The following is a 28000-nucleotide window of genomic DNA, read 5'->3' on the forward strand; positions in this document are numbered from 1 at the left end:
AACCCTAAAAAGGGCTTTCCCATTATGACAGCGCAAAGGCTAGAGGTGGTTCCTTTTCCTAGGGGCACACCAATATGACATAGAATACAAAGGAATAAAACAGCATGGGAATGCTGACGGGTTATTGCGCCTACCGTTGCCAATGGTGGAAGAGCCGCCTACAGTGGACCCAGTGGAGATGTTCCACTCGACCATAGTGGAATGTCTACCGGTGACAAATTCTACCATTGAAAAGGAAACGCGAAATGACCCGACTCTCTCACGAGTCTACGATTTAACGGTGAAGAGATGGCCAGCACATGGCGAACCACTGTTGCCAGCATTCTTGCAAAGAAGAGAACAGCTGTCAGTGTGCCGAGGAACCTTGATGTGTGGATCCAGAGTGGTGATTCCACCCAAACTCCAGGATAGAGTGCTAAAGGAACTTCACGAGGGCCATCTGGGTGGAGTGAAAATGAAGAACTTAGCCAGAGCGTTTGTGGTGGTGGCCAGGTATCGATGGAGACATCGAAGAAATGACCAAGAGCTGTCTAGGACGCCACAAGCCCCTCTACACCCATGGGAGTGGCCCTCCTCCATGGCAAAGGGTACATATCGACTTTGCTGGTCCATTTATGGACTCAAATGTTCTTAATCGCGGTGGATGCACACTCCAAGTGGCCGGAGGTAATAAAGATGTCCTCCACCACCACGGAAAAAACCATCACAGTATTAAGGACCATATTCACCAGGAATGGGCTGCTTGAACAGATCTGTTCTGATAATGGACCGCAATTTGTATCCGAATAATTCAGGAAGTTCTTAAAAAACAATGGGGTTAAGCACTCCATGTCCGCCCCATACCATCCCGCCACCAATGGATTGGCTGAAAGGTTTGTCCAGACCTTCAAGAAGGCCATAAATGCCATGGGTAATGAAGACATAAATCTACAACAGAAGGTAGATAACTTCTTGTTTGCATACAGGAATGCAACACATGTGGTTACAAACCAAACCCCCGCCATGAAGTTTTTCAATAGAAGCCTAAGATGCCGGCTGGATTTGGTCAAGCCAAACGTCAGAAGGGACGTGGAGAACCGGCAATTTCAAAGCATGAATGAAAGGCCAACTAGAACCTTCCAGATAGGTCAACCAGTTTTGGCCCGGGACTACCGTACCGAGAAATGGCAGCCTGGAACTATTTGCACACAACTAGGACCGCTGATGTATACCGTGGACATTGGAGAAAGCATAATAAGGCGCTATGCTGACCAGATCATAGAGTCATCCGAAAAAGGACAACCTACACCACAACTCTATACCCCTAGTGATGAAGCAGAGATACCCATAGTATCTACCTCTGATCCGGTGATACTGGAACCAGATGAACCCGACACTGGCATTGAAGCCGAATCGACTTTGCCAAAAGAACCTACTACACCACCGAGGCTTTATCCGGACCGAGTCAGGAAGCCTCCAGAGAGACTGAATTTGTAATTGATTAACTTCAGCAAATGTGTATATTATTGTTCTTGTAAAAATGTTATTTAATGATTACTTAAAATGTTATGTACTATTTATCTAAAAGGGGAGGAATTGTAGCGTATGTACCTTTAAGAGGAACTATGTTTTTGAAGCCCCTGTATACTGTAGTACCAGTAGTGACCACTCGGGTATATAAGCCTGTGTAGCGTCTTGTGTAGTTAGTTCACCTCCAGACTTTGTTCAGTAAACACTTGTTAAATCAACTCCTGCATTCCGTGTCTCCATTAACACATGGATCTAACACTCACCTTTAAACATCAATGCAAATTCTCTCTCAAATCTCTTGTCTACAGCCCTCTGTTAAGAATCTTACTATTTAGGATATAATGCATTTCACTGTTCTTTTTCTCAAAGATTTTCCTCAGAGACTGCAATGTCCTGAATTTAGTATCTTCAGAAAAGTTCCATATCACTCCTCCAATTTTTCCCACTACCAGTGCCCCCCCCCCCCCGTAGCATCAAACTCCATAGGACCATGGTCCACTTAGTGCCCACTAAGCCGCTTTTACTTTTAAGAAATAGCCACCAGAAACTGATCTTCAACCAACACACCACATCCAAAACCAAAGGAGTTGACTATTTCCAGGCCTGATGGGATTCCACCTGGACTGTCCTACTCCTGTTGACATCTTCTGGCTCCATTTCCTTTCATTGGCATATTCTCTGGGCATACCCATCCTATGGAATGTCTGGTCTAAAATGTCTCCTCCCCTTAGGAATAACGTACTGCACTGAGGTACTTCTCAAATGTAACAATTCGCTGCTTGGGAGTAGTGATTCACTGAGAATTTGCGCAAGTGTCTTCATCCTGTGCACTGCTCAGGTATTCATACTCATTCAAGATCCTATTGAAGTTTTCTAGCCATTAGCTCATGCAGGGGCATACCTAATTTACAATATGGATTTTTCCATATATTACTGTTATTTAACAAACATAGACAAGTAGAATGAGAGATCAAGCTTACAGATTAGAGAACAAACCTCTTCAAATTTTCAGTGCAACCCTGATTACAGTGCTGCTTTCATTCATTACTGCTAATGAGTGGATGTACCTTAAGGATTGTGTTATAGAAAAACCTGGGGATCCTATTCTGTCCAGGATCAAACAAGGTTTCAGCATCTTCAAAAGCCTTCTCAAATAAACCATGGTCAACATCAACAATAATTCATTAATTGAAGGACAATACAGATCCAGACAGTTGGGATTTGTTAGAATAGACAGATTGCATTTAAGAGTTACAAGGATGGGGCAGGACCCCACTTTTAGAACTTTTCCAAGAGATTAAACTGTGGTACTTAGCTATGTAGTGCTCAATCTATAGTTTGTGCAGAGCCCACTTTCCCACCCAATCCCAATATCCCTCCCAAACTGGCCTTTTAATGTTTAATTTCCTGTGTTTTTTCAGTCCTGACAAAGGGTTTCGACCTGAAACGTTGACTCTATTTCTCTCTCCACGGATGTTGCCTGGCCTGCTGAGTTTTTCCAGCATTTTCTGTTGTTATTCCCCATATCCCTCGATTCCCCTAGAGTCCAAAAATCGATCGACCTCTGCCTTGAAGAAACTCAACGTTTGAGCATCCACAGCCCCCTGGGGTAGAGAATTCCAAAGATTCACAACCCTCTGAGTGAATTAATTTCTCCTCATCTCAGTCCTAAATGGCCAACCCCTTATCCTGAGACTACATCCCCTAGCTCTAGACTCTCCAGCCAGGGGAAGCAGCCTCTCAGCATCTACCCTGTCAAGTCCCCTCAGAATCTTATATGTTTCACTGAGATCACTTCTCATTCTTCTAAACTCCAGAGAGTATAGGCCTATTCTACTCACTCTCCTCATAGGACAACCTCTCATCACATCTCATCTAATCAGTAAAAATAATGAGGAGGAGGAATTCCTTGAGTGTTTGAGGGATGGTTATCTGGATCAATATGTCGAGGAACCAACTCGGGAACAGGCTATATTGGACTGGGTACTGTGCAATGAGAAGGGACTAATCAGTAATCTTGTTGTACGGGGACCCTTGGGTCAGAGCGATCATAACATGATCGATTTCTCACTCGAAATGGAGAGCGAAGAAATTGACTCAGAGACTAAGGTCCTGAATTTAAACAAGGGGAATTATGATGCCATGAGACGGGAACTGAGTAGGTCTGATTGGACAACGTTCCTGGGAGGACTGGAGGTAGATAAACAATGGCAAACATTTAAAGATAGAATGACAAAATTGCAAAAATTGTTTATACCAATCTGGCATAAAAGGAAATCTAAAAAGGTGACTCAACCGTGGATAACAGGGGAAATTAGAGACAGCATAAAATCCAAAGATAGGGCGTATAAAATAGCCAAAAAAAGCGCCAGAGCGGAAGATTGGGAACAGTTTAAGATAGAGCAAAGGAGGGCAAAGGGCATAATCAAGAGGGGCAAAATAGCTTACGAAAACAAGCTGGCGGAAAATATAAAAACTAACTCCAAAAGCTTTTATAAGTATATCAAAAGGAAAAGACTGGTGAAAACCAAAGTTGGTCCATTGCAGTCAGATACGGGGGAATATATAATGGGAAATAAGGAAATGGCAGATCAACTAAATGCATACTTTGGGTCAGTCTTTACGAAGGAAGACACAAAAAACCTCCCTGGGATATCGGGAAAAATAGGGACATTGGCAAAGGAGGAACTGACGCAAATCAATATCTCTAAGGATATGGTGTTAAGGAAGCTAAAGGGATTGAAGGTGGACAAATCCCCAGGGCCTGATAACATGCATCCTAGGGTACTGAAGGAGGTGGCCCTAGAGATAGCGGATGCACTAAGGATGATTTTTCAGAATTCATTAGACTCGGGAACAGTGCCGATGGATTGGAGGGTAGCTAACGTTACCCCACTATTCAAAAAGGGGGGTAGGGAAAAAGCAGGTAATTACAGACCTGTAAGCCTTACATCAGTTGTGGGCAAAATGCTGGAGTCCATCATTAAGGATGAAATAGCGGAGCACTTAGCAAATGGGGACAGGATAGGACAGAGTCAACATGGATTTACAAAGGGTAAATCGTGCTTGACTAATCTATTGGAATTTTTTGAGGGAGTAACTGGTAGAATAGATGGGGGAGAGCCAGTAGATGTGGTGTACCTGGACTTCCAAAAGGCCTTCGATAAGGTCCCACATAAAAGATTAGCATGGAAAATTGAGGCTCATGGGATAAAGGGGAAAGTTTTGGCGTGGATAGGGAACTGGCTGTCAGATAGAAAACAGAGAGTTGGAATAAACGGCTCATTTTCTGAATGGCAGGCAGTAACAAGTGGGGTACCACAGGGATCTGTCCTGGGCCCCCAGCTGTTCACAATTTACATTAATGACCTGGATCAGGGAGTCGGATGCAGCATTTCCAAATTTGCAGACGACACTAAACTAGGAGGGGGGGTGGGCTCAGAGGAAGAGACCAGGAAGCTCCAGAGCGATTTGGACAGACTGGGCGATTGGGCGGATAAATGGCAGATGCACTATAATGTGGACAAGTGCGAAGTTATCCACCTTGGGTGCAGGAACGGGAGGGCAAATTATTATTTAAATGGCAATAGATTGGGAGAGGGGGAAGTACAGAGAGACCTGGGTGTTCTTGTACACCAGTCACTGAAGGCGAGCATGCAGGTGCAACAGGCGGTCAAGAAGGCAAACGGTATGCTGGCCTTCATAGCAAAAGGGTTAGAATACAGGAACAGGGATACCTTGCTGCAGCTGTACAGGGCACTGGTGAGACCACACCTCGAGTACTGTGTACAGTTTTGGTCGCCTCATCTGAGGAAGGATGTTCTTGCCATGGAGGGGGTGCAGCGGCGATTCACCAGGCTGATACCAGGAATGGCGGGAATGACCTATGAGGAGAGACTATGTAGTTTAGGGATGTACACACTGGAGTTTAGAAGATTGAGAGGGGACCTCATAGAAGTGTATAAAATTCTGACAGGTCTAGACAGACTGGATGCAGAAGGAATGTTTCCCTTGGCGGGTGAGAACAGAACTAGAGGACATAATTTAAGGATAAGGGCTAAACCATTTAGGACAGAGATGAGGGGGAATTTCTTCACTCAGAGAGTGGTGAACCTGTGGAACTCATTGCCACAGAGGGCAGTGTATGCCAGCTCATTAAATATATTTAAGAGGGAATTAGATATATTTCTACGGGCAAAAGGGGTTAAGGGTTACGGAGAGAAGGCGGGGACGGGATACTGAATTAAAGGATCAGCCATGATCTCATTAAATGGCGGAGCAGGCACGAAGGGCCGAATGGCCTACTCCTGCTCCTATCTTCTATGTATCTATGTATCTATGAATCAATCTAGTGAACCATCATTGCACCCCCTCTAAGGCAAGTATATCCTTCCTTAGGTAAGGCCACCAAAACTGTGCACATTAGTCCAGTGTGATCTCACCAAAGCCCTGTACAATTGCAGCAAAACTTCTATACTCTTGTACAACCACCTTGCAATAAAGGCCAACATACCATTTGCCTTCCTAATTGCTTGCTGTACCTGCATGTTAACTTTGTGTTTCGAGAAGGATACCCAAATCCCTCTGAGCACCAACATTTAACAGTTTCTCCCCAGTTAAAAAACTTTTTTCTATTCTTCCTACCAAAGTGAATAACCTCACATTTCCCCACATTATATTTCATCTGCCAACTTCTTGCCCACTCAATCTGTCTATATCCCTTTGCAGATGCTTTGTCAGTCGCACAGCTTACTGTCCCACCTAGCTTTGTACTGTCAGCAAACTTAAATACATCACATTCGATCCCTTCATCCAAGCCATTAATATAGATTGTAAATAGCTGAGGCCCCAGTACTGATCCTTGCAGCACCTGAGTAACAGCCTACCAATCTGAAAATGACTTGTTTATTCCTACTCTCCGTTTTCTGTCCTTTAACCAATCCTCTATCCATGCTAATATATTACCACCAACTCCATGAGCACTTATCAATTTTTCGTATGGCACCTTATCAAATGCCTTTTGAAAATCCAAAATATACTACATCCACTGGTTCCTCTTTAATCTATCCACAAGTTACATCCTCAAACAACGAATAGGTTTGTCAAACACATTTCCCCTTTCATAAAACCATGTTTACTGTACCTAATCATGTTATGATTTTCTAAGTGCCCTATTACCATGTCCTTAATAATGGATTCCAGCATTTTCCCGACGACTGATTTCAGGCTAACTGGCCTGTAGTTCAGTTTTCTCTCTCCCTCCCTTTTTGAATAGTGGTATTACATTAGCTATCTTCCAATCCACTGGGATCGTTCCAGAACCAATGCATCCACCATCTCTGCAGCCACCTCTTTTAGAACCCTAGGATATAGATCATCAGGTCCAGGGGACTTGATGGCTTTTAGTCCCATTAATTTCTCCAGTACTTTTTCTTTACTAATATTAATTACTTTGAGTTCCTCACTCTACACTTGGTTCCCCACTATTTCTGGTATTTTGTCTTCTACTGTGAAGAGATACAAAATATTGGTTTAACATCGCTGCCATTTTCTTATTCCCCATTATAGTTTCTCCTGTCTCAGCCATTAAGGGATCAACGTTTACTTTTGCTACTCTCTTCCTTTGTAAGAGCTTCTTCAAGTATGTAAAATCTGGTTTTATATTTCTTGATAGTTTACTCTCATTCTATTTCTCCCTCTAGCAATTTGTTGGTCATCCTATACCAAATAAACCAAAGATTACCACCTTTGAGGTTCTGCTTATTAATTTGGACCCTAGCTCCTCAAACTCCCTCAGCAGAAGCTCAGTCCTAGTTCGACCTATGTCATTGGTTCCTATGTGGACCACAACAACTGGATCCTCCCCCTCCAAGTTCTTCTCCAACCGCGAGGAGATATCCTTAAACCTGGCACCGGGCAGGCAACACAGCCTTTGGCACTCCCGGTCGCGCTTGCAGAGAACAGAATAAAGCCCAAGCAAGGAGTTTTTAGCAGGGAAGAAAATTGGAGGGAAAATATAGTTGATTAACATTTTCTTTCCCCTTCAATAAAGTTTTTCTTTAACTGCATAGACTAAGGACTTTGATTTTTTTTTTGAATAACAGGGCTCATCCGACTGAGCTGGTTTATGCACAGAGTGGTTGAGCTAAACCAACCAGGAAGGTCCAGGTTCAATCTTGGTGTGTGGAGTTGAATAATCACAGCTAGGGTGCTTCAATTGGCCTTCTTACGGTCAAGTAGGCCAGAGAAAATTCATCCAACCCCTCTGCTGGAAATGTGTGTGTGCGCGCGTGGATGTCATAGAATCACAGGTCAGAAGGAGGCCATTTGGCCCATCATGTCTGCGCCAGCTGTTTGAAAGAGCTATCCAAATAGTCCCACTCCCCTGCTCTTTGCCCATAGCCCTGTAAGTTTCTCCTTTTGTCGGGCGAGGACAGGATCGGATTTAGTTCTGATGCCTCAGACACTGTGGGTATTTTTCCACTTTGCACAGACTGAAAATTGACTTGCAGATCGGCTTTTGCCATTATACACCCAGTCTGATTTTCCAGTGAAGTCAATGAAAAGGAAAATTAGGTGCTGTGTGTACAAAGGGTGCACAATTTGCTGCCAGTGCCCAAAGTGGAAATTACCCCCTCAGTCAAGGTTCATGAATCAGCACTTATGGAAAGAAGGAAATTAGTGAGGAAGGAGGACAAAATCTCTCTAGTGTATGCACTATTATGCACAGTGTTTTGCTATATAAAAAAATAAAAATGAAAGATTAAGAAAAAGAGTTGACCTGGCACTACAACACAACTGAATTAGCAGACTGCTAATTAGGAAACCTGAAGCTGTATTTTAGGTTCTGATTGGCATTTACACTTCAAACTCCCTGCAGGGGGAACTCCGTCTATTACAGACTGTTACCAGGAGGCAATTTGACCAAGGAACAGAACTGAGTGTCTTTAGAACATGTTCATTGGTTGGATTGTCTCATCATCCTAGCCACTCAGAATAGGATGAATACGGTTAACTCATAGTTCACAGTTAGGACGACAAGAGCTGCTCCTCTCGCACCACTCACACTATGGTAGTCAAGCACTGAAGGAGTGGACTGTTATTCTAGGCGTGTCTGAGACATGGATCACTCTGGAAAAGATTCAAATATTTACATGTAAATAAATGGCACAATTTGATGCATTCCCCTATTCTATTAACTAGGGTTTGGACCAAGGTGAACTTACTTCATTCGTTGATCTTACTCAGCTTTACCGCTACAATTCTGGTTTTCATGGGGTCAATAGAAGCATCTTTCCGTTACACACTTTATAGGGACAAAGTAACTATTTTATTAACCATAGCAAAAAAGTGTCACTGGTTCCTCCAGTGGAGACAGGGAATTTCATTTCCCCATAACTTTCCTCTCGGATACTTAGTCTCGGTGTCCGTTATTCTCCAGTTCTGTTTGCTTATGGTGTATTCTCACTTACTCCAGCAGCTTCTGGACTGTATGCTTTTCGCATCAGCACCACTTAAACAGCTGAACATGATTACTGTACACAAATGTTCTCCGCTGCCCTAGTTCCTGAACAGTTGAACAATGCGCATTCAGCAACTTCACAAGATTGAAGAAATAAATCAGATCTGTGTAAGACTTGTGACTGGATTGGAAGCTGCTAGAGGCAGGAATGCCCATCACTGCAGATATCTTAAGGCGGGCCTTTGTGTGCATGTACTGGTTGGAGCAAAGAACGGGGAATTTTAAAAATAATATTAATGGTCAACCTATTTCCATGTTAAGTTTGTATAATGTTCCTATCAAAATCTTATGTTTCCTTTTGTGCTACATTCATACGTAAACTTTGTTGCATTTTCTCAAAAAAAATGTAAAATTCAAAGGAATTAAATTTTATTAAACATCGCAATAACAGGATTCTTTATTTACAACAGCATTATTTAACATCAAGTAAGCAAATGACATCAGCAAAAGCAATATTAGTTAACAACTTGCATAAATGTATTTTTAATTTCTTTGAATATACCTAAATTGGCATAAAATGCTCACAATAAGGATACAAACATGAATGGTAGAAGAAAACAAAGGTGTTTAGTGTGAACTAAAAAAAATACATCTCTGAACTTGCAACACTGTAAGCCTTCTGCTGAAGAACCTTACTTTACATATTGCTTAGAATTTGCAACTCATCAATATACACCTCAGAGACTTGGGGGAAAAAAACATTTTACAAATAGTGACCCACTACTGACCACAAAGGAACAAAATAACATCAAAAAAACTAAGCAATAACCATGGGTCCATATTGCAATTAGGGCAACCATTATTTCTATTTATCTGACAGGAAAAAAAAATTAATAACTGATGACACATCCAAAAATTTTACACAATTCACTATACAAACAATATAATACAACAAACAGCTGCTAGGAATATACAAGACATAAAAACATATCTAAGGCATTATGCTAAGTTTATAGCATTTGAGGTTCCTGCACTGTACTAAGAAATTGACAGATTTTACAAAACAAGTTCAAGCTCTAAATGAAAAAAGTAGACGGGGTTTGCCTATCAAATTGAAAATCCATAGAATAGTTTGTGCAGAGAGTGTGTCTGCATCCAGTCAACAATCAGTTGTGTAGAAATACTATAAAATGATGTTGAACCACACCAACACACCATGGCTTAGCTGTATTTTAAAATCAACTCAGTGAAATCTTTGGATTTTGCAAACGGAGCTGCATAGCCCTGCTTGTCTGCAATGTACAGCATTACAATATATAGCTCTTAATGTTAATCTTGCATCATTACTTTAAATCTGTTGGAGGAAAATGTTATAGATTGAACATAATGCAATCAGAGAGATGTTGCTTCCCAATGAAAGTAGCTCCCATGCGCCCTCTCTTTCCAAGAGAATAGACCTTGATGCATTCAAATCTATAGAAGATATAAATTGGGGTTACACTATACAGAGCTTAAATGACCATATGACACACACCTACCCCGCTCCACCCAGATTTTTTGTTTTAAAAAGCTTTTGGCTCTGTAGGCAACTGCACAGTGGTTATCATTTGCACAATTCCAACAGTGTCACATCCAATTGTAAACCATATCTATCAAGTTAAAGCACAGATATAAAATAGGGTAAATACAGAAAAATTGTTAGGCTATTACATAATGTTCCCATAGACACAAATGCAAAGGTCTAGGCTCTAAAGTCCACAAATTAAATGCCTGCATTTCAGAAAACTTTCCTAATTCACAGCAGTATTTACATAAAGCTAGATCATACCAAAGCAATCTGAAACACAATGATGTCATTTGAACACACAGAAAGAATACAGTTCTTTATCAACTGAACGATCTGTAGCTGTGAGATGTGGCAGCACTCCTTCCTAAAAGCAACTGTTGAGGCAAAAACAGGTCTGTATTCAGTCTCTGCACAGTGATCAATATGATCAGCGCGGGTTTGGGGCCTTAAATGACAGCATGTTCCATGTAGCCTGACACACAAATACAAAGGTATCAGGAAAGGACCCTATAACAGCTTGATAAACTAACTATGTAAGAAAGCACCTGCTTCCAACCTATTCACAAAGTCTTCCAATTTAGTCATACTGTTAGACTGAGAGAAACTATGCAGACCAGAGTAGCAGTTTGTTGGGGGTTTTGGCATGATATTTGCACATTTTGGGAAACTAAAAATGGTTGCTCAATATCTATCAGAGAAGAGCCAGTTCACTCACTGGCCACACAAATGCTACTGAAACAGACTTGTTAGCTACTTATCAAGGCATCATGATTCTTTATTTACAAAATAAAAGAGAGACTCACTGCTGCCAAGGTATCTAATGTAATACTGTAGTACCTCACTTTGAACCAGCAGCTTAAGAACTTCACTTCATCAAAATTCGACAAGTATGTAAAACATATGCTCTCAAGTAAAAGTTATTGCTTAGCTACATACATCAGACTCTTATATACCCAACTGCTTTCCAAAAGTCATCCTGTCTTAATTTACAAAATACTGTACCATATGAAAATGTTATGGCTGTTTGCGGTATGTTATTTGTGGTGACATCTGATCCTAGACCTGCAGCATTTTGCATCTGGAAACTGTCACTGACTTTAGGAAATAGTAATGAAGCACTAGGTTGCTGTAGCTTACAAAAAAAGTCTGTCCTCTGATCCCACAGCACTGTAAAGCTGCAATGAACAATAAGCTATTTAGAACAGCAAGCTTGAACAGCCCAGAATATCTTAATTTTTTTTATGGCTCACAAGCGTTACTATCCCATGAATGCTTCTGCAAGTAAACTCAACTAAACATACCAGTAGCACAGTTGCGAGTGTAAAGAAGAATTTCATTAGTTATAGAAAACTTATCACACAGGGCTATTGTGTCTGTGTTTATAATTTTTTAGTATGGTATTGAAAATGATGTGGACTAATATACATCGATAAGATAGTGGTGGAGTTAAACTGCTCAGTAGTGTTTCATTGTTTGATGAATGATCAATTTCAAATGTTTTGACTCATCAGCCCCAATGAAACTGCGGATATTAAAATATTTGGTTTACTGTGCCAGTAAACTTCACAATTATATATGTTCAACTCTTCAAAGCCAACATTTCAGACTGGCTACAAAATAAATGCAGGATGGCAAAGACCCATACTTAACAGAGGCAACACTTAATAGAAACTCATTAAAACCCAAAACAAATTCATGCAGGTCACTAGAATGGCTAGTTTAAATCGGATTTACTCAACATTCTGCATTAGAACAAAAACCATGTGGCTTGGGACCAGAAAGATTATAAACTGAGGGTAAGTAATGTATTATTGGCTCGATGTACATGAAGGTATTTGCGTCACTTAAATTAATGAGGATCTAGTCAAATGCTGATTAATTTTCATGTACACGACTAGGAATTTACAAATGTCTCTAAGAGCCCCCTGTTCTTTGCACAGTTTACATCAGAGGTCAAACCGATTGTTCAGGGGTAGTTATTTAAGAGTGTTAAGAAATTTAATGAACAGTAATAATACTCTTTTGGATGAATGTGTTCTAACATTAAATCATTGTGAATCAGCAATGAATCCAGTTAGCTAGCCTTCACATGATGTTAGCTCAGTTTCAGAAACTCAGCAAAAAGAATAAATTCATCTCATCATTTCTCAAAGTTTCACAATTTCTGCACTAGTTCTGGGCTAGTTGCCAGTGAACCAATTACTCTTCATGCAAATAGAGCCATTATATATTAGTTTCTACAAGTGAACACAAATAACACATGCTTGCTGCATAAAAACTATACAAAATGGGTAAGCAATGTGCACTAAAAAGATAGAAGAGGGGAAATAACTATTAGCCTTGCTTTTGTTATTTTGTCCCTACAGAATTATTTCAAAGTGCTTATGGTGGAGAAGTACCTGGCAGCTTTCAGTGATGCACCTGAACTCCAGATCACACCTCAGTTTGGTCTGCGGGAGAAAGTCACGCTAGAGAACTGCATGCTGTGCTGTGGTGGTCAGAGAAAAGACCAGTTAATGCTGCAAGGTTGCCTGGTCTGCACAGACCAGCTGTTACTCCTGGAAGAGTCTGCCACTGCTGCAAAGGAGCATGGTCTGAGAGAGATCAGTAACTGCTCGGGAGAAGGAAGGAAGCTGGGGGTGGAAATCAGTCCATAGCTCAAAGGAGGCTAGTTACATTTGTAGGATGGGACCTTTTGTAGAAGAGACCAGCTGCTGCTATGGGAATAGGAATGTGGACTGGGTGAAAGACAGAACGGTTTCTGCTGTCTTTGCAATGAGGGAAATGGCCATGAGTTCCTGGCTCAGAAGAAATCAGTTGCTTTTGTTGGGTGATGCTGCTGCTACTGGGATTGGGGGGGGGGGGGGGGGGGGGCGCTTTCCTGAGACAGACTAACTGCCTGACAGAGAACGGTTTCTGCCTTTGTTATGTGGGTAGGGTCATTGGTCACTGGCTCAGAAGAAACCAGCTGCTCCAGTGGGCGCCGACATGGAAACTTGGCCAGGGAGACCACTGGGGTGGGTGTGTGCACCTCAGAAAAAGAGCCGCAGTTCTGGCATGAGTGGCCTGACTAGATCTGTAACTGCTGCAAGGATCAAAATTAGGTCCTTCTATCTGCTTATGCAACAGGTAGGACAGAGTTGGTGTTTTTATTTTTTCTGTCAACTTGCAACAATAGCTGTAGGACAAGTTATTATGGTGTAATAGGTGGGGAATCTACAGAGTTGAGAATGTTTAATAGGTAGCCTTGGTCTGTGGAGCCAGAACTTTATAATTGTTAACCGTTGTAATTAAAAATTGACAGAAAAATCATACCTCCTGGATGCTGAGCCATGACTCCACAGAGCAGAACCATAGTATAAAAAGATAATACACTAATTTTTGCTGACATCAACAAACAACCTACCTGAAGTCTATTCCCATTTGGTTTTATCAAAAACATAAAAACAATTTCAAATTCCATTGAGATACCTTCCAAACCAAATTCTTTATTCTTACAGCATTCACTCAGCTTATCTAAGTTTTTTTTTTTTACACACAGCAAAACCTTTCAAAAAGAGGCTTCATTTCTAAATACTGTTGGAGGGAAAAACATGGCTGAAAGCCTGCACACTGGATTAAATAGCAGAAAAGTCAGCAACCACAGAGGATCAAAAACAAAAGAGCAAAGATGTGATCATTCTGCAAAATGACGGTAGAAATACATTCATCGGACAAGGTTCGAAGCCGATGTCAATCTGTTGTGAGGACAGACTTAAGTCACACTTATGGTGAATGCAATTAATGGACAAAGCAGCTTCAGTAGGCAAGCATGTTGCTACTAAGGAGCCTGTCACTGTTAGCAACTCTTGTAACAAACAATTTCTCTAAGACTGGCTAAGAGTTCAATTGGCTGCTGCACTTTTCTTGGCTTGATCTGGTGGCGCTCGTTTGTTGGTATAATTGCTACCACCTAAATGTTGACCTTGCACTGAACATCAGCAAACACATGGACCTGCTGGACCGAGTTGAAGACAGGAGGAATAGCAATCCTGAGGGTCAGCAATATTTCTGCAAAATGGAAAAGCATGAAATACGTATTTAATTAACAGAAAAGCACACACAATGTAACATCACAATATTGACATTATCACTATCACAAATATTGAAATCTGCAGAATTAGGAACCTTAAGTGACTTTGGAATATGAGCAATTCCTTGCCCATTCTTTCTCTTCCCTCTTCATCTCACACAACATGCTTGTTTTAAAAACACTGCTTTTTAAAAACAGCTCATGTACTCCCAGGATTCTGATGTAATAAGTTTAAAAATTAAATCATCCAAAATGAACACACACTGATATTAAAACTATTTCATAATACAATCATCATCTGCAGAATGTTCTTGATATTTTTAGTTTACACTCCTTGCTGATTGTACTGATTATGTTTTATAGAAGAATTCCAATTCCAAGGTGCAAGAGTCAGCAGTAGCAGTGCAGGAATTAATGTCAGTACTGCATACACAATGTTGCATGGTTTAAATGTTTTAAAATATTGCCTTTTAATGAGACAGCATAGAAGTTTTGAAAACAAGCAATGTGTTTAGACTTTCTGCTTTTACTACTCACCATTAGTTAATAAATCTATTCCCTGTACGAATGGAAACACACTTAATTATTTACTGCAACTGGTTATTGTAGCACTCGTGTAATAAATCTTTCTTGGTGAAGTAGCAAAAAACTTTTAAAGTTCACATCAGCAACAACTAACATCCAAAAGCCAGCTTTGGTGCTAAATATTTTATGTTGTTTAAGAGCTGGAAAAAATAATTTACACAGGACTAACAAAGAAACAGTCAACACAATAAAGATAGGCCACTTTACATCTTTACAATGACCAAATTACAAACATCTACAAAACTCAATTCGTCCAACACTACTTTCAATAAAGAGATTTTCATTTCAAAGATTTAAAACGGTATGTTAAATTAGATTTCCATTGGAAACTTACTTTTCTCTACCTCCTTATGCCCAAGTTTATCCAGTATCATATTTTCAATAGAAAGGGGTTATTTAATCTGTGGCCAGAATGCTTCATTTTTTTCTAACTTATCCCCTGATCTGGTGCATTTCTTCTTTTTGTAGGGTACTCAGGACAGCAGGGATCAACAGTAAGGCACCAGTTAATCTCAATGTCTAAAACAAAATAGTAATTAGCAAGTTATCTAAAATAACTTGCATATTTTAATCTTTCCTTCCATAAACTAAGAACTTCACATGGTTACTGTAACAAGTACACCTTAACACTTAATAAACATGGTATAGAGTGACTAGTGCAGGAGTGGAATAGCACTGTATCCTTTCATCTCTGGGACCTGGCTTCAAATCCAACCTAGACTGATGGGATACGTATCATCTGTCTCTGGTGGCTGCAAGAGTCTTAACACAAAATAGAGGGCAATCTAAACTCAGTTCCTCTTGGGATGGAGCCCAAAGCACAAATTGTCAATTTTCAGTTATAGCATAAGGATGGTAGGTATGGGAAATCGTAAAGGCCTTACTGGTTGGAAATGAGGTACATTGTTGAAGTAAGTGTGTGTGGAGGGGAGGGAGTTTACTCTGTATCTAGCTGTACTACAGCTAATCTGATGCAAACACTAACTGCAAAAAAAAAGTTCCATTACTCAGCACCGATGCCTCCTTTCCTTACTCCATTTTCTCCCAATCTCTCCTGAAGATGCTGACTCTCTGGGGTACAGTTCCACAGATTCCATCTATTTAAATGGCTATTCTTTATGTCTGAGATTAGATATTGAATGTTGTCAGGTTATTCCATCGTGGAAGCCACCATCATGAATAATTTACATTATTTTAATATACTATGTGGAATTTCTTTTATGTAAAAATATATTGGGCCATAATTTGTGGCCCCTACAGGTGTGTACGTGGTGTGTACATGCCCGTGTGGGCCGTGCAAGTTCTGGGTTTAGGCATGCGATGCGCATGCGCGAAAACCAGGAACTTACGACAGATCATCCGCATCCCCAGGAGAAGGGCCTCCGCGGGTGACTTGTGCCCAGCGAATGCCCTTGAAATTCTTACGCCTGGTAAAAGCAAGGCGTTACGCCTGGTATAGTCGAGTACCAACTAAGTAATACTTTCCTTTCAGTGGAAGAAACAATACATAGCAGATACACTGTGACATACGGAGACCAGTTAAAGTCCAAAATGGATGATGCATGCAAGTGCCCCATCCACAAGCCAAATAAGATAAGGTAAATCTACCAGTAACTCATGCAGGTCACTAGTTCTTGGTGTTAAGAGGAAGTCAAGTGAAGAAACTGTTCTGAGGGGCAAGAGAGGTTATGTGGGGCCCACAGTTCTTGATGCCTTCTTCCAGCTGTGAATATTTAACCAGTGGTCCTCTGAGCCTGTATAATTCTGTGTCTGGCCAGGAGTAGAGAACACTTTTATGCTGGGCTGGATCCCAAAGTTCCTCTGTACAGGAAAAACAAGCTTCAACATTCTTGTACTGAACCATCACCTTCCAGAAAATTAGTCTGCTTCATTAGAATTAGAAGACAGCAAAAACAGGTGTCATAAAATTCTCCACTGGGAATCATCTGTGGTGTTTGATTTACATTTTTTTACTCAGGAGCTTCTATTGCCAAGCTGTTCCAATGGAAATTGACCAGGGTCAGTCTGATTAGTGCAGAACACAGCGGAACAATAATCAGGATGGTGTCTGAAATAAACACCACAATCACTTTGTAAAAAGCAAACTCAAAACTTCAAAAAGGAACTTTCTCTCCAGAGTTCTAAGACTATAGAAGAGCATTAACAAAGAATTCAAACTATTTTGAACTTTATCTGGTTTAAAAAACAGATCTGCTGATGATAGAAGATCTAACGAAAAGCTAAAGGTGCGGGCCAAAACAAAACTTTAGATATAGCTGCGGATAGGGCGCAGCAACCAATTAACTGTTCAGGACATGATTTTCTTAAACTGTAGGATCCCAAGTGACTATTCCCAGTAGGATGACAGAAACTGCATATAGATTCTGAATAAATGGAAGAATTTATATTTTAAATAATTACTTCTAGATAATTCACAATGTGGTATACAATAGTTTTTCAGCATTTGCACACTGTTGCATGATGTTATACAAATTTATTTTGATATAGCAAGTTGTTTAAAGGACTATAACTTGTGTGATCAGTAAGATGGCTACAATCTGTGTTCTCTACCTGTTTCTGGACACGAGATGGTGATGTGCATTAGGGCCGAGAATTAATTGTGCAGTTGTAAAACGAATTACCTGTGCAGTCCAGCCATGTCACTTAACAGAATTTGCATCTAAACCATTCATCCACTTCATAATAAACTCAAAATACTCATTGGAGAACTCAATGGGGACCTAATAGTCATAATCTACAGCAAATCAGTCAGGAATGTGCCACTTTGATGATGCTCATGTTTCTACAAACCCTACATGGACAAACTTTCGCAAAATAGTATATAAATACCAATCAATCTTCCGTGACATTGCTCATGGTGAGTTGGAGGATACACTTTTTATCTCATTTAAAAAAATTAATTCCTGGGATGTGGGTGTCGCTGGCAAGGCCAGCATTTATTGCCCATCGCTAATTGCCCTCGAGAAGGTGGTGGTGAGCCGCCTTCTTGAACCACTGCAGTCCGTGTGGTGAAGGTACTCCCAGTGCTGTTAGGGAGGGAGTTCCAGGATTTTGAACCAACGACAAAGGAATGGCGATATACTTCCAAGTCAGGATGGTGTGTGACTTGGAGAGGAACTTGGAGATGGTGATGTTCCCATGCGCCTGCTGCCCTTGTTCTTCTAGGTGGTAGAGGTTGCAGGTTTGGGAGGTGCTGTTGAAGAAGCCTTGCCACAGTGCATCTTGTAGATGGTACACACTGCAGCCACAATGTGCTGGAGGGAGTGAATGTTTAAGGTGGTGGATGGGGTGCCAATCAAGTGGGCTGCTTTGTCCTAAATGGTGTCGAACTTCTTGAGTGTTGTTGGAGCTGCACTCATCCAGGCAAGTGGAGAGTATTCCAATACACTCCTTACTTATGCCTTGTAGATGGTGGAAAGGCTTTGGGGAGTCGGGTGGTGAGACACTCGCCGTAGAATACCTAGCCTCTGACCTGATCTTGTTGCCACAATATTTATATGGCTGGTCCAGTTAAGTTTCTGGTCAATGGTGACCACCAGGATGTTGAAATTGGGGGATCCAGCAATGGTTACGCCGTTGAATGTCAAGGGGCGATGGTTAGACTCTCGCTTGTTGGAAATAGTCATTGCCTGGCACTTAAGTGGCAAGTAACATTCATGCCACACATCAGCCCAAGCCTGAATGTTGTTGAGGTCTTCCTGCATGCGGGCATGGACTGCTTCATTATCTGAGGAGTTGCAAATGGCACTGAACACTGCAGTCATCAGCGAACATCCCCACTTCTGACCTTATGATGGAGGGAAGGTCAGTGATGAAGCAGCTGAAGATAGTTGGGCCCAGGAAACTGCCCTGAGGAACTCGTGCAGCGTGTCCTGGGGCTGAGATGATTGACCTCCAACAACCACAACCACCTTCCTTTGTGCTAGGTATGACTCCAGCAGTGGAGATTTCCCCCCCGATTTCCACTGACTTCAATTTTACAAAGGCTCCTTGATGCCACACTCGGTCAAATGCTGCCTTGATGTCAAGGGCAGTCACTCTCGCCTCATGTCTGGAATTCAGCTCTTTTGTCCATGTTTGGACCAAGGCTGTAATGAGGTCTGGAGCCGAGTGGTCCTGGCGGAACCCAAACTGAGAATTGGTGAGCAGGTTATTGGTGAGTAAGTGCCGCTTGATAGCACTAATCTAATGTACAATATCACAAGGGCTATTGATCAACAGTGAATGAGTAAGTTAAATTGAGTTTTCATTACGGAGTATTGAGTGTTAATGCTATTTTCAGGCTCAGTCTGCATGACTGTGCACATTTGCACATGATGTGCTTTCTAAAGTGGTGATGAGTGAGAGTAATGGAGAATGTAACATTTTGCTGGTATATTTCAGGGATTGTTGAGATAAAGGGAATGATAGTTAAAAATATATTAATGTAGAGTAAATGGCAGAGAAAATGTAGAAATTCTAATGAAATTAATTTAATTAATTGAAAACATGAAATTATATATTGAAAGAAGGGAATGGGAGTTAAAATAAATTTAGAAATGTATATATATGTAATGCACACTATTCAAAGCCATGGAGTCCGCTTGTACGACAATGACACCCAGCTCTACCTCTTCACTACAGCTCCTGTCCCCTGCGGTCTCTGTGCTGTCCAATTGCTTGCCTGACATCAAGTCTTTGATGAGCTGTAACTTCCATCAGCTAAACATTGGGATGACTGAAGCCATCATCTTCACTCCCCGCCACAAACGCCACCATTGCTAGTCACACTCTCAGGCTGAATCAGACGGTTTGCAACCTTGGTGTCCTGAAAACCAAACCCTAACTTACCCCTTGCTTTACCACAATTCAGGTCCTGAGCTGCACATACACACTGTACACGGCCATGCTGATATCACAAATTTGATGGCCTAGACCTGATTTTTGGTTGGAAAAGAAATTAAAAAAAAAAAAAATCTAAATTGAACAGCCTTTAAGGGGAACTGGATCGTCTTTTTGGTACGACTGCAAGGACTGTATTCGTTACGTTGCAGCAAATTCCAGCCTTTCATTCAAAGTTGTGTAGAGAGTAAGTACAGCAGTGAACTGGTAAAGTTACAACACTGCTAGTCCCCTTAAGACCGAGATCATCAATTAAAGACTGACTCAGGTCACATACCAAGGCATTGTTTAATACAAGCAAGATTGTAACTGTTCCCGATGTAGAATCTCTCAATTTTTAATATTCCACTATCATAGTGGCAGGTAAGTGGGTCCGAGCCACAATAAACATAGGTTCTTCAGCTTCACTCTTAAATTGAAAAAAAATCTAGAGGGTTAAGTGAGACTTTGGTGGTGAGTCCCATAAAAGTGGTGTCCATAAACGGTGTAATTAATTGTGACTTCTCATTTAACTTAACTATACCTTTTGTTTTCATGATTTTCTCTGGATTTGCCCAGGATTTTCCAGACCCAATTATTTCTCATTGATTTTCCTCCTGTTCTTAATAGTAAAATTAAAACCGGAAAGCCCCAATTTTTAAAATGACAATAAAAACAGGCTTTAAAAATACTTAGATATTGCATACCGTGTTTCAATTTTCAAGCACTAGCATCTTTCATCTAGTAGAGCATAAAATTCAGCAAAAATCTGATTGTACATCAGTAATGGCAGGGAAACTTAATTCTTGCAATGTTCAGTGTATTTCAATAACTGCACGTTCATTATAATTAAAAGTGAGAGGAAACAATATCCTTGTAGTCATTAGTCATTAGTAAATCTGCTGTCAGGTGCCCTGAAGAAAATTCTGATTAACAAGCAGTAGGCAGAATTGATGGTATAGGCGAGTTTGATTTCTTCACTTATGACCAGCCTAATGGCCTGCATTGAATGTTGGATGCCTTACGTACTATTTACAGAGATGTTAGCTGATCTGAAAGGGATCCTGATACAAAAGAAAAAGTGAATCAGCTTGGGAAAGACAATAGAATGATTTTTTTTGTGGTTTCACATGTTTATATAAAACCACTATGTATGTAACTGATCCAATAAACATCAAGCATTTTTGTCTCCAGACTCGAGGGGAAATGGGATGGAAACTGTATAGGGTTATGACAATTCATGTTGGCACCTAAGTCCTTAGTATTGATTACATTAATCTTCCAGAAGGTTACCTCAATGACCTTATTTTAAACTCATACTGGGCTTGCAGTAGTGTGTCTGGCTATGCTGACTAACTTGAAAAAGTATAAGAGCTTTTGTATCTTCAATTGAAAACATGCCTGCAAAGAAGAGCATTGTATATTCTTTTAACGAAAAGTCCATCCACCTCCTCGGCTGCTAACTCAAACTGAATAAGGAAATATGGGGCCCATGGCATCCTGCTCAACCCGGGAGTTCAGCTTCTTCCCCATGTCATCACCTACATACTGACCACCCGGTCATGTCCAAACTCCAATAACACCCCATGCCCCAGTGTGTTGATTACAAAATTCTTGCCCTATTTAAAAAAAATCTCAATGGCCAAACCCCATCATGCCTTAGGGATTTCCTTCTGCTTCATGTCCCTGCACACATGTTCCATTCTTAATGCTGGAACTTCTCCTTATCCCTCACTCCACCACCAATGGTTTCCTCAGTCAGCCATGCTTTCAGAGACATTATTTGTTTTAAGAAATTCAATGGAAAAAAAAAAGGCGCCGTCTTCAAATAGTAATTATTGTCCTCTCTTGCTAATTTTCTCTCTCCACTTTTGAAAAGGTAAAGTTCCACAGATGATGGCATCTTCCAAGTGGTCATTTATCATGCGTGAGCCATTACAATGAATGTCAGTAAGTTATTCATCCAGGGGTGGGGGTAGGAGGGGCAAGAGAGAGAAACATAGTTAAGGCCAATTCTACCCTCACACTTCCAGCAGAGGTTATTAAATATTGATCAGGAGTAAGAGCCTTAGCTGGCATTCTCCTAATCTGGGGCACCAAGGACAATTATAGAATTTGACCAGAGACTGAACGAGACAGAGTCGTTCCTGATCAGCTACTCATTTGATAAATTAATTGACCCACCAGGTAAACTTGAAATGGGCAACAGCATAGCTCCAATAACTACCATAAAGGAGGGGACAGACTCTATACTTTTTGGGTTCACAACTGAAATTCCACAAATTTTGGTCTTACACATATAGTACAATATATTAGGTACAGGAATGAAGAAAAGTACAATTTAATTAAATGTTTCTTGAGTTGTGTGATTGATTTAATCAAATCAGGAGGATATTGGGAGTTCGTAGCTGTATCGTGAGGCAATAGTACATGAAAAAGCTTTGCCCAACTTTTCTGGTCCCAATTCAAAGTTACTGGTTGAAGTACAGCAGTTGGCCTCAAAAGTATCACCTTGGCTCAGTGTTGCACTTTCACCTTGGAGTCAAAGTTTTGGGTCCAGCCCCACAATGAACTTGAGCACATAATCTCGGCCAAGGGAGTGTTGCATTGTTTGAGGTGCCATCTTTTGGATGAGACGTTAAACTGAAACTCCATCTGCCTTTTCAAGATCCCATAGTACTATTCAAAGAGGAGCTGGGGAGTTTTCCTGGTGTCCTGGTCAACATTTTGCCAGCAACCAACACCACCAAAAACAGGTAAACTGGTTTGTTGTTTGTGGGCAAACTGCTGTATTTGCCAAAAAACAGCAACTACACTTTAAAAGTACTTCTTTGGCTGCAAATTGTTTTGGGATGTCCTAAGAATATAAAAGGCACTCTAAATACATGTTTTTATTTTTTTATTTTTTATAAAGTGACTGAAGCAGTAAAATGTGTATGTAGTATTATAAATATGCATTTCTGACCATTAGATTTCCTCTTAATAGAAAAATCATAAACGTCTTCTTTATACATGTATTTACAGATTTGCTATAAACAGTTAAGATCTTCGGCCAGATCAGTACAGGCAAATCAAAGAAATAGGAACATGGTGGATAACGGATAAAAACTTATAGTCAAAGATTTATTGCTGATCCATTAAGCTTCCAAGTCATAAAATTATCAATTCCAAACTCTAAATGTCCTAGACCCTGAATTTAGATACAATGAAATTTTAGCCCCTGAATGCTAAATGGAGTATCATATATATTTAGTAAAAATTGGATGAGTTTCCATTTAGCCAGTAGAAAGCAGCATATTATCTGACAATACAATTACATGAATTACAAAAATCTATGTGTTAGCTGCTTTCACAACACAACCTTGAAAGACCAGCCAACACACTATGGCAGATACCTGTTAATGCTCGAGAATAATATCTTCTTTCAGTGAATTCTGATTGCAATAGGAAGTATTCTACTTTTATTATTGGTCCCTATCCTATCCAAATACTTGAAATGCTTTCCAATACAAAGTCTTTTAGTAAAGTATTTTCATAATAATCTTAAAATTCCATGATCTTTAGTCTCTAGCCTTTGGTAAAATGCATTGGTTGAAGCCTTAGCTGTTGGTCTAACAATTTGCTGTCAACACAACAGTGTTCTGTTTTAATTACATTTAGAAAAAAAACTGCTCATCTCTTACCTGTTCAGCACCCATAGAGGACAATCCTGATGTAGGCACAGGGGTCATTGAGGTCATGCTAATCTGCCCTGACATCTGATTCATGTTGCTCATACCGGCGGTATTGGTTGCCATAGAAACGCTGATATTCATATTGTTGCTGTACATGCTGGTGTTTGCCTGTTGTCCAAACTGTGGTGGGGATGGCTGTGAAAACATGCTGTGTTGCAAGAGGAGAATAAACAAAAATCACATATTTCCTCAAAAACATTTTACTACGTGGGTCTTGTCTGTGAGATGTTATGAACCTTACAAAGGACAGGCACAATTATTTTGCAGTAGACTACATGGGGCATTAGCTGCCAAAATTTTGAGTCACAAGAGTCTTGTTTACATTTTCACTGCCAAAACCCTTACCCATGCTCTCGTCACACCCAGAATGAATTACTCCCAACACTCTTCTCGCTGGCCTCATTATCCACAATGCACAAACTCTACTTGCCCAAAATGCAGCCACCCGTAACCTATCCCACACTAAATCTCACTCGTCAATCACCCTCATCTTCAATGGATGACACCGCTCCCTGTCCCCCAACATATCTATATTCCTTTGTAAAGCCTTGGCATATCTTGTATGTTAAAGCTGTTAAGTAAATGCAAGTTGCTGCAATCCAATAGAGAAGTTGTATGAATAATAAAGATTTCTGTAGACAATACTACAGCTTTGCACCTGCTTGTCTACCAATTGATTTCTGACAACCCCCCCACCACAAAACAAAGTAAATATGGCCTGTAATTAAAATGATCCAAAAATGAGGTACGTTAGGGTATCAGATTTAACAACAGCAAGTCAAGGGCATGTTAGGTCAACATTGATGGATGTTTTCCTTTCTCCAAGATGCAAACAGCTGCTCTCCATATAAGCACATGATCTGGTCTGCCAGCCAATAAGCTAACTACTCTTTATTTTTTTGATTTCTGCTCAAGATGTTACCAATACTGGCAAGGCTGTATTTACCGCCTATCCCAAGGTGCCCTGAATGTGGTGGTGGGCCTGTTCCTCAAGACTGCTGCAGTTATTGTGGCGAAGGCATGTCTACAGTGGTGTTGGGAATTCATACTGTATTTCCATATAGGCTTCCTAGACCCAAGTCTGTTTTACCCACCCCAGCCCCGGTTGTAAGTTTCCAGAATACTTTAAATCTTAAATTAGAAGATGATGGGAAATGATCAGAAGTACCTGTTTCCATTGATGTTTCCCTGTGGCCAGCCATTAATCTCAGAAGGGGACTGGTAGGTAGGTGTAGATTGAGACTGCTGCATCATTGGACTCTGTGTATGACTCATCCTTGGGGACATTAATGGGCTTTGGGGGGTTGTAGCCCCACCAAATCCTGCATCAGATTGCTGACTCATCCCTGTGAATGAACAAACCAGGTTTAGCAATTCTGAACCAATTATTCTATGCACAATTTTACAATACATACAGAATATTAAGAGAATAAATTTCAAACAATTCTCCAATCTAGATGACATTGTTCAGAGTATCAATTAGTAGAGTTGCCAATAAAAAAAATTCCAGTTAAATGTCAACATGGCTGACAGAAAAAGGTTTTCCACTTGAAGCTGCAAACAATACATTTGCTATAAAAGCTGTTTTTTTATTTTTTTATTTTTTATAAAAGTGCCCGTCGCTGCAGTTGTATATTTTGGCTCCATTGCCCATATAAAGAGAGCAGTACTCCTCTAAGGACAAGGAACACCTCTATATAAAATTTGATAACTGGAAGAAGCTAAACAGTAAAACACAAGCAGACTTCTAGGTCCTTGATCAGTTAACCTTTAGCTAAAGCATTCTTGGATTAATTATGAAGCATTCTTGGATTAATTATAATGTTTTAGTGTGATTTGTCTCGCCGCTAATATATTTTGGTTTACCATTTGGTTCCGTTAAAAACAATCAGTCTCCAGTTAATCCCTCATTCTCAATCACACAAAAAAAATCAAGTTCCCATTCACAAGCATCTGTTTGTACAGTCTGAAGCGACACATAAAATAGCCTCTATGCATTTAGAAAGATGGACACAAACAGGAATTAATAATGATATATAAGGCAGCATCAGCAAGATGAAATCCACATGAACTGCTGAAAACAGGCAAGTGAGAAGATAATGTGACTAAAATGTATTGTTTCCCCAACCTCACAAGTGTGCTTATTTTTCCCTCTTATTTATTTTATTAGTGTTCTCAAGTCCAGTGTTTTAACTTGGGATAACCCATTCCTAGCTACGAAGTGCCATTTAAAAACCTCTTCAAAACCTACTTTATTGACCCAGCCTTCAGTATTCTCCCTTTGCCTCTCTCATGTATAATAAAATGCAGCTCAAGATCAATTTTGGCCATAATTTCACTCCAGTTATAGAATATTAATTGTCACAATACCTCACACAAAATTAGCAGTTTATGATGAAGTGTCTCCTTTAAGCCACATTTAAGAAAAGTGCTTATTTTATGAAAAGACTATTTCAATCTACAGCATCTCTTTCTCTCATGTATCTTCCATAATTTCTCTCCCTTCAGTTGGCTAGTCAACTTTGAGGCCATTGCAGTCAAGACTTACCCTGTTCCCACCGAGCAGGGCCGCAGAAAAGGAGCATGAATTCTGGGGACACAGAGGTCAATTGCAGTCAGACCTAATGGCTAATGATAGCTAATTCAGAAGAAGTCATGAATCAGACCTGGGGCCTTCTTAATCTATAAGTTTTTGCCACATTACATGATGCATTTACCTCAGGAGTCAGCAGAGAACTGAGGTTACTGTATATTAATAGAATTTACTCCTGATCATCCTCGTCGTGGCATCATGTTGTGGGGGAACCAGGTCAAACTCTGGAGGGGGAGGGTAAAAGCAAAAAGTTGCAATTCTCAACCTGCCTAAAGTCAAAATGGGCATGTTCTTGGAAAGTTAGTAGAATTACTGTATTAATAATTCTACTACTAGAAGTGTCAAATGAAGGAATGCCATTTCTTTAAAGTTCATCCTATTCAAGGTTAATTTTTTCTTTGGTAAGTTGAATTTCCTTTAAGACCATCGCAATATATAACAAAGGAGTAAAGAAATTAAGGCTGTATAGTTGAGTTGGGATACAGTAAATTGCCCAATAACAGCCCATCAGTCCATGATTAATAATGCAGTTCTCACATTTGCACAGCAACTTAGGGTCTACTCCTAAAATTGATTAAATTATTTCAAATGTTCAGTCAAAATCTGATACTTTAGGTGCTGCAATAGTCCCTGTTCTGCTTAGAACAACATTTGGTAAATGGAAACCACTTCCTAATTTCTAAGCTTTGACAATGTGCTTCAGTGTACCGAAAACCAAAGAGCTCATATAGCATTTGAAATTCATTTGAATCCCTAGACCCCTATTGCTGTATTGTTTGGATGCAGAGTCCTATTGTGTGATTACCATTTAGTACTGCATTCTTCCAGTTTGACAACATGACAATACGCAATGGCTAATGAAAGACTGATTACTGTTAAATTTATAAATGGTACATTATTCCCTAAAGTTAGATCAATTTTGGAACTTACTAGTTTCTTTCAAGTTTTTTAACGATAGCAACTACTGAGCAAAATATTTTGCAATAAAGTAAAAAGTATATTTGTAAATTGGTATTGTTTCATAAAAATAGGCTATGATTTCAAATTAGATCTAATTAGCAGTATTTGATAATGTGTTCTCCTTGATAACATTTTAATCAGTCAGGATTTGTAAATATACAACATACTAGTCCTGTGCCAATGTACACAGTGAGTCAAGACCAATTGTAGTGTTCAGGTGTCGTGGGGTTAGAAGCTAGGAGTATTGGCTCAGTGTGCAGAAGTAAATCAATCCCCATTTTAATGTCATACATTTCATCCTTATTTTTCTGTAACATTTTATTTATGATCTTGACATGAAAAATGTTACATGTAAATGTACTTTTTGTCCACGTTTTCCATGATAAATTCCTATATCTACATTTATAATGGAAGATGGCTATATAAACGGGTCACATTTATTACACCCATCCCACAGTGGTAGCGCTACAAATAATATTTCTCACTACCAGTCATGCGAGAGAGAAGATTTCAGTAACTCTGAATAGTTACCCTTGGGGCTGTAACACTGTACTTAACTGAACAAATACATCTGAAGAAATGTGAAGCCACCTGTGTGAAATATGGAGCATGTATTTGCTACCACTAAAGTTAAATC

The 28000-nt window shown here is 40.1% G+C and overlaps 1 protein-coding gene across 11 annotated transcripts in view; it reads right to left on the reverse strand.

Moving 5' to 3' along the window:
• Window positions 1-9383: 9383 nt before the first annotated feature.
• ncoa2 (nuclear receptor coactivator 2) overlaps window positions 9384-28000 on the reverse strand; it is a 375715-nt gene continuing 357098 nt past the window's right edge. For all 11 annotated transcript variants that reach the window (XM_085993140.1, XM_085993133.1, XM_085993136.1 and 8 more), the window contains 3 exons: window positions 24979-25156; window positions 23760-23958; window positions 9384-14588 (listed from right to left, as the gene is read on the reverse strand). In XM_085993140.1, coding sequence (XP_085849266.1) covers window positions 14577-14588; window positions 23760-23958; window positions 24979-25156 — 389 coding nt within the window. In that variant the 3' untranslated portion in view covers window positions 9384-14576. The remainder of the gene's footprint in view (window positions 14589-23759; window positions 23959-24978; window positions 25157-28000) is intronic.

Source organism: Somniosus microcephalus, chromosome 7, assembly GCF_052327205.1.
Source record: "Somniosus microcephalus isolate GS21.2 chromosome 7, FLI_Smic_1.0, whole genome shotgun sequence".
Classification (NCBI taxonomy): Eukaryota; Metazoa; Chordata; class Chondrichthyes; order Squaliformes; family Somniosidae; genus Somniosus; species Somniosus microcephalus.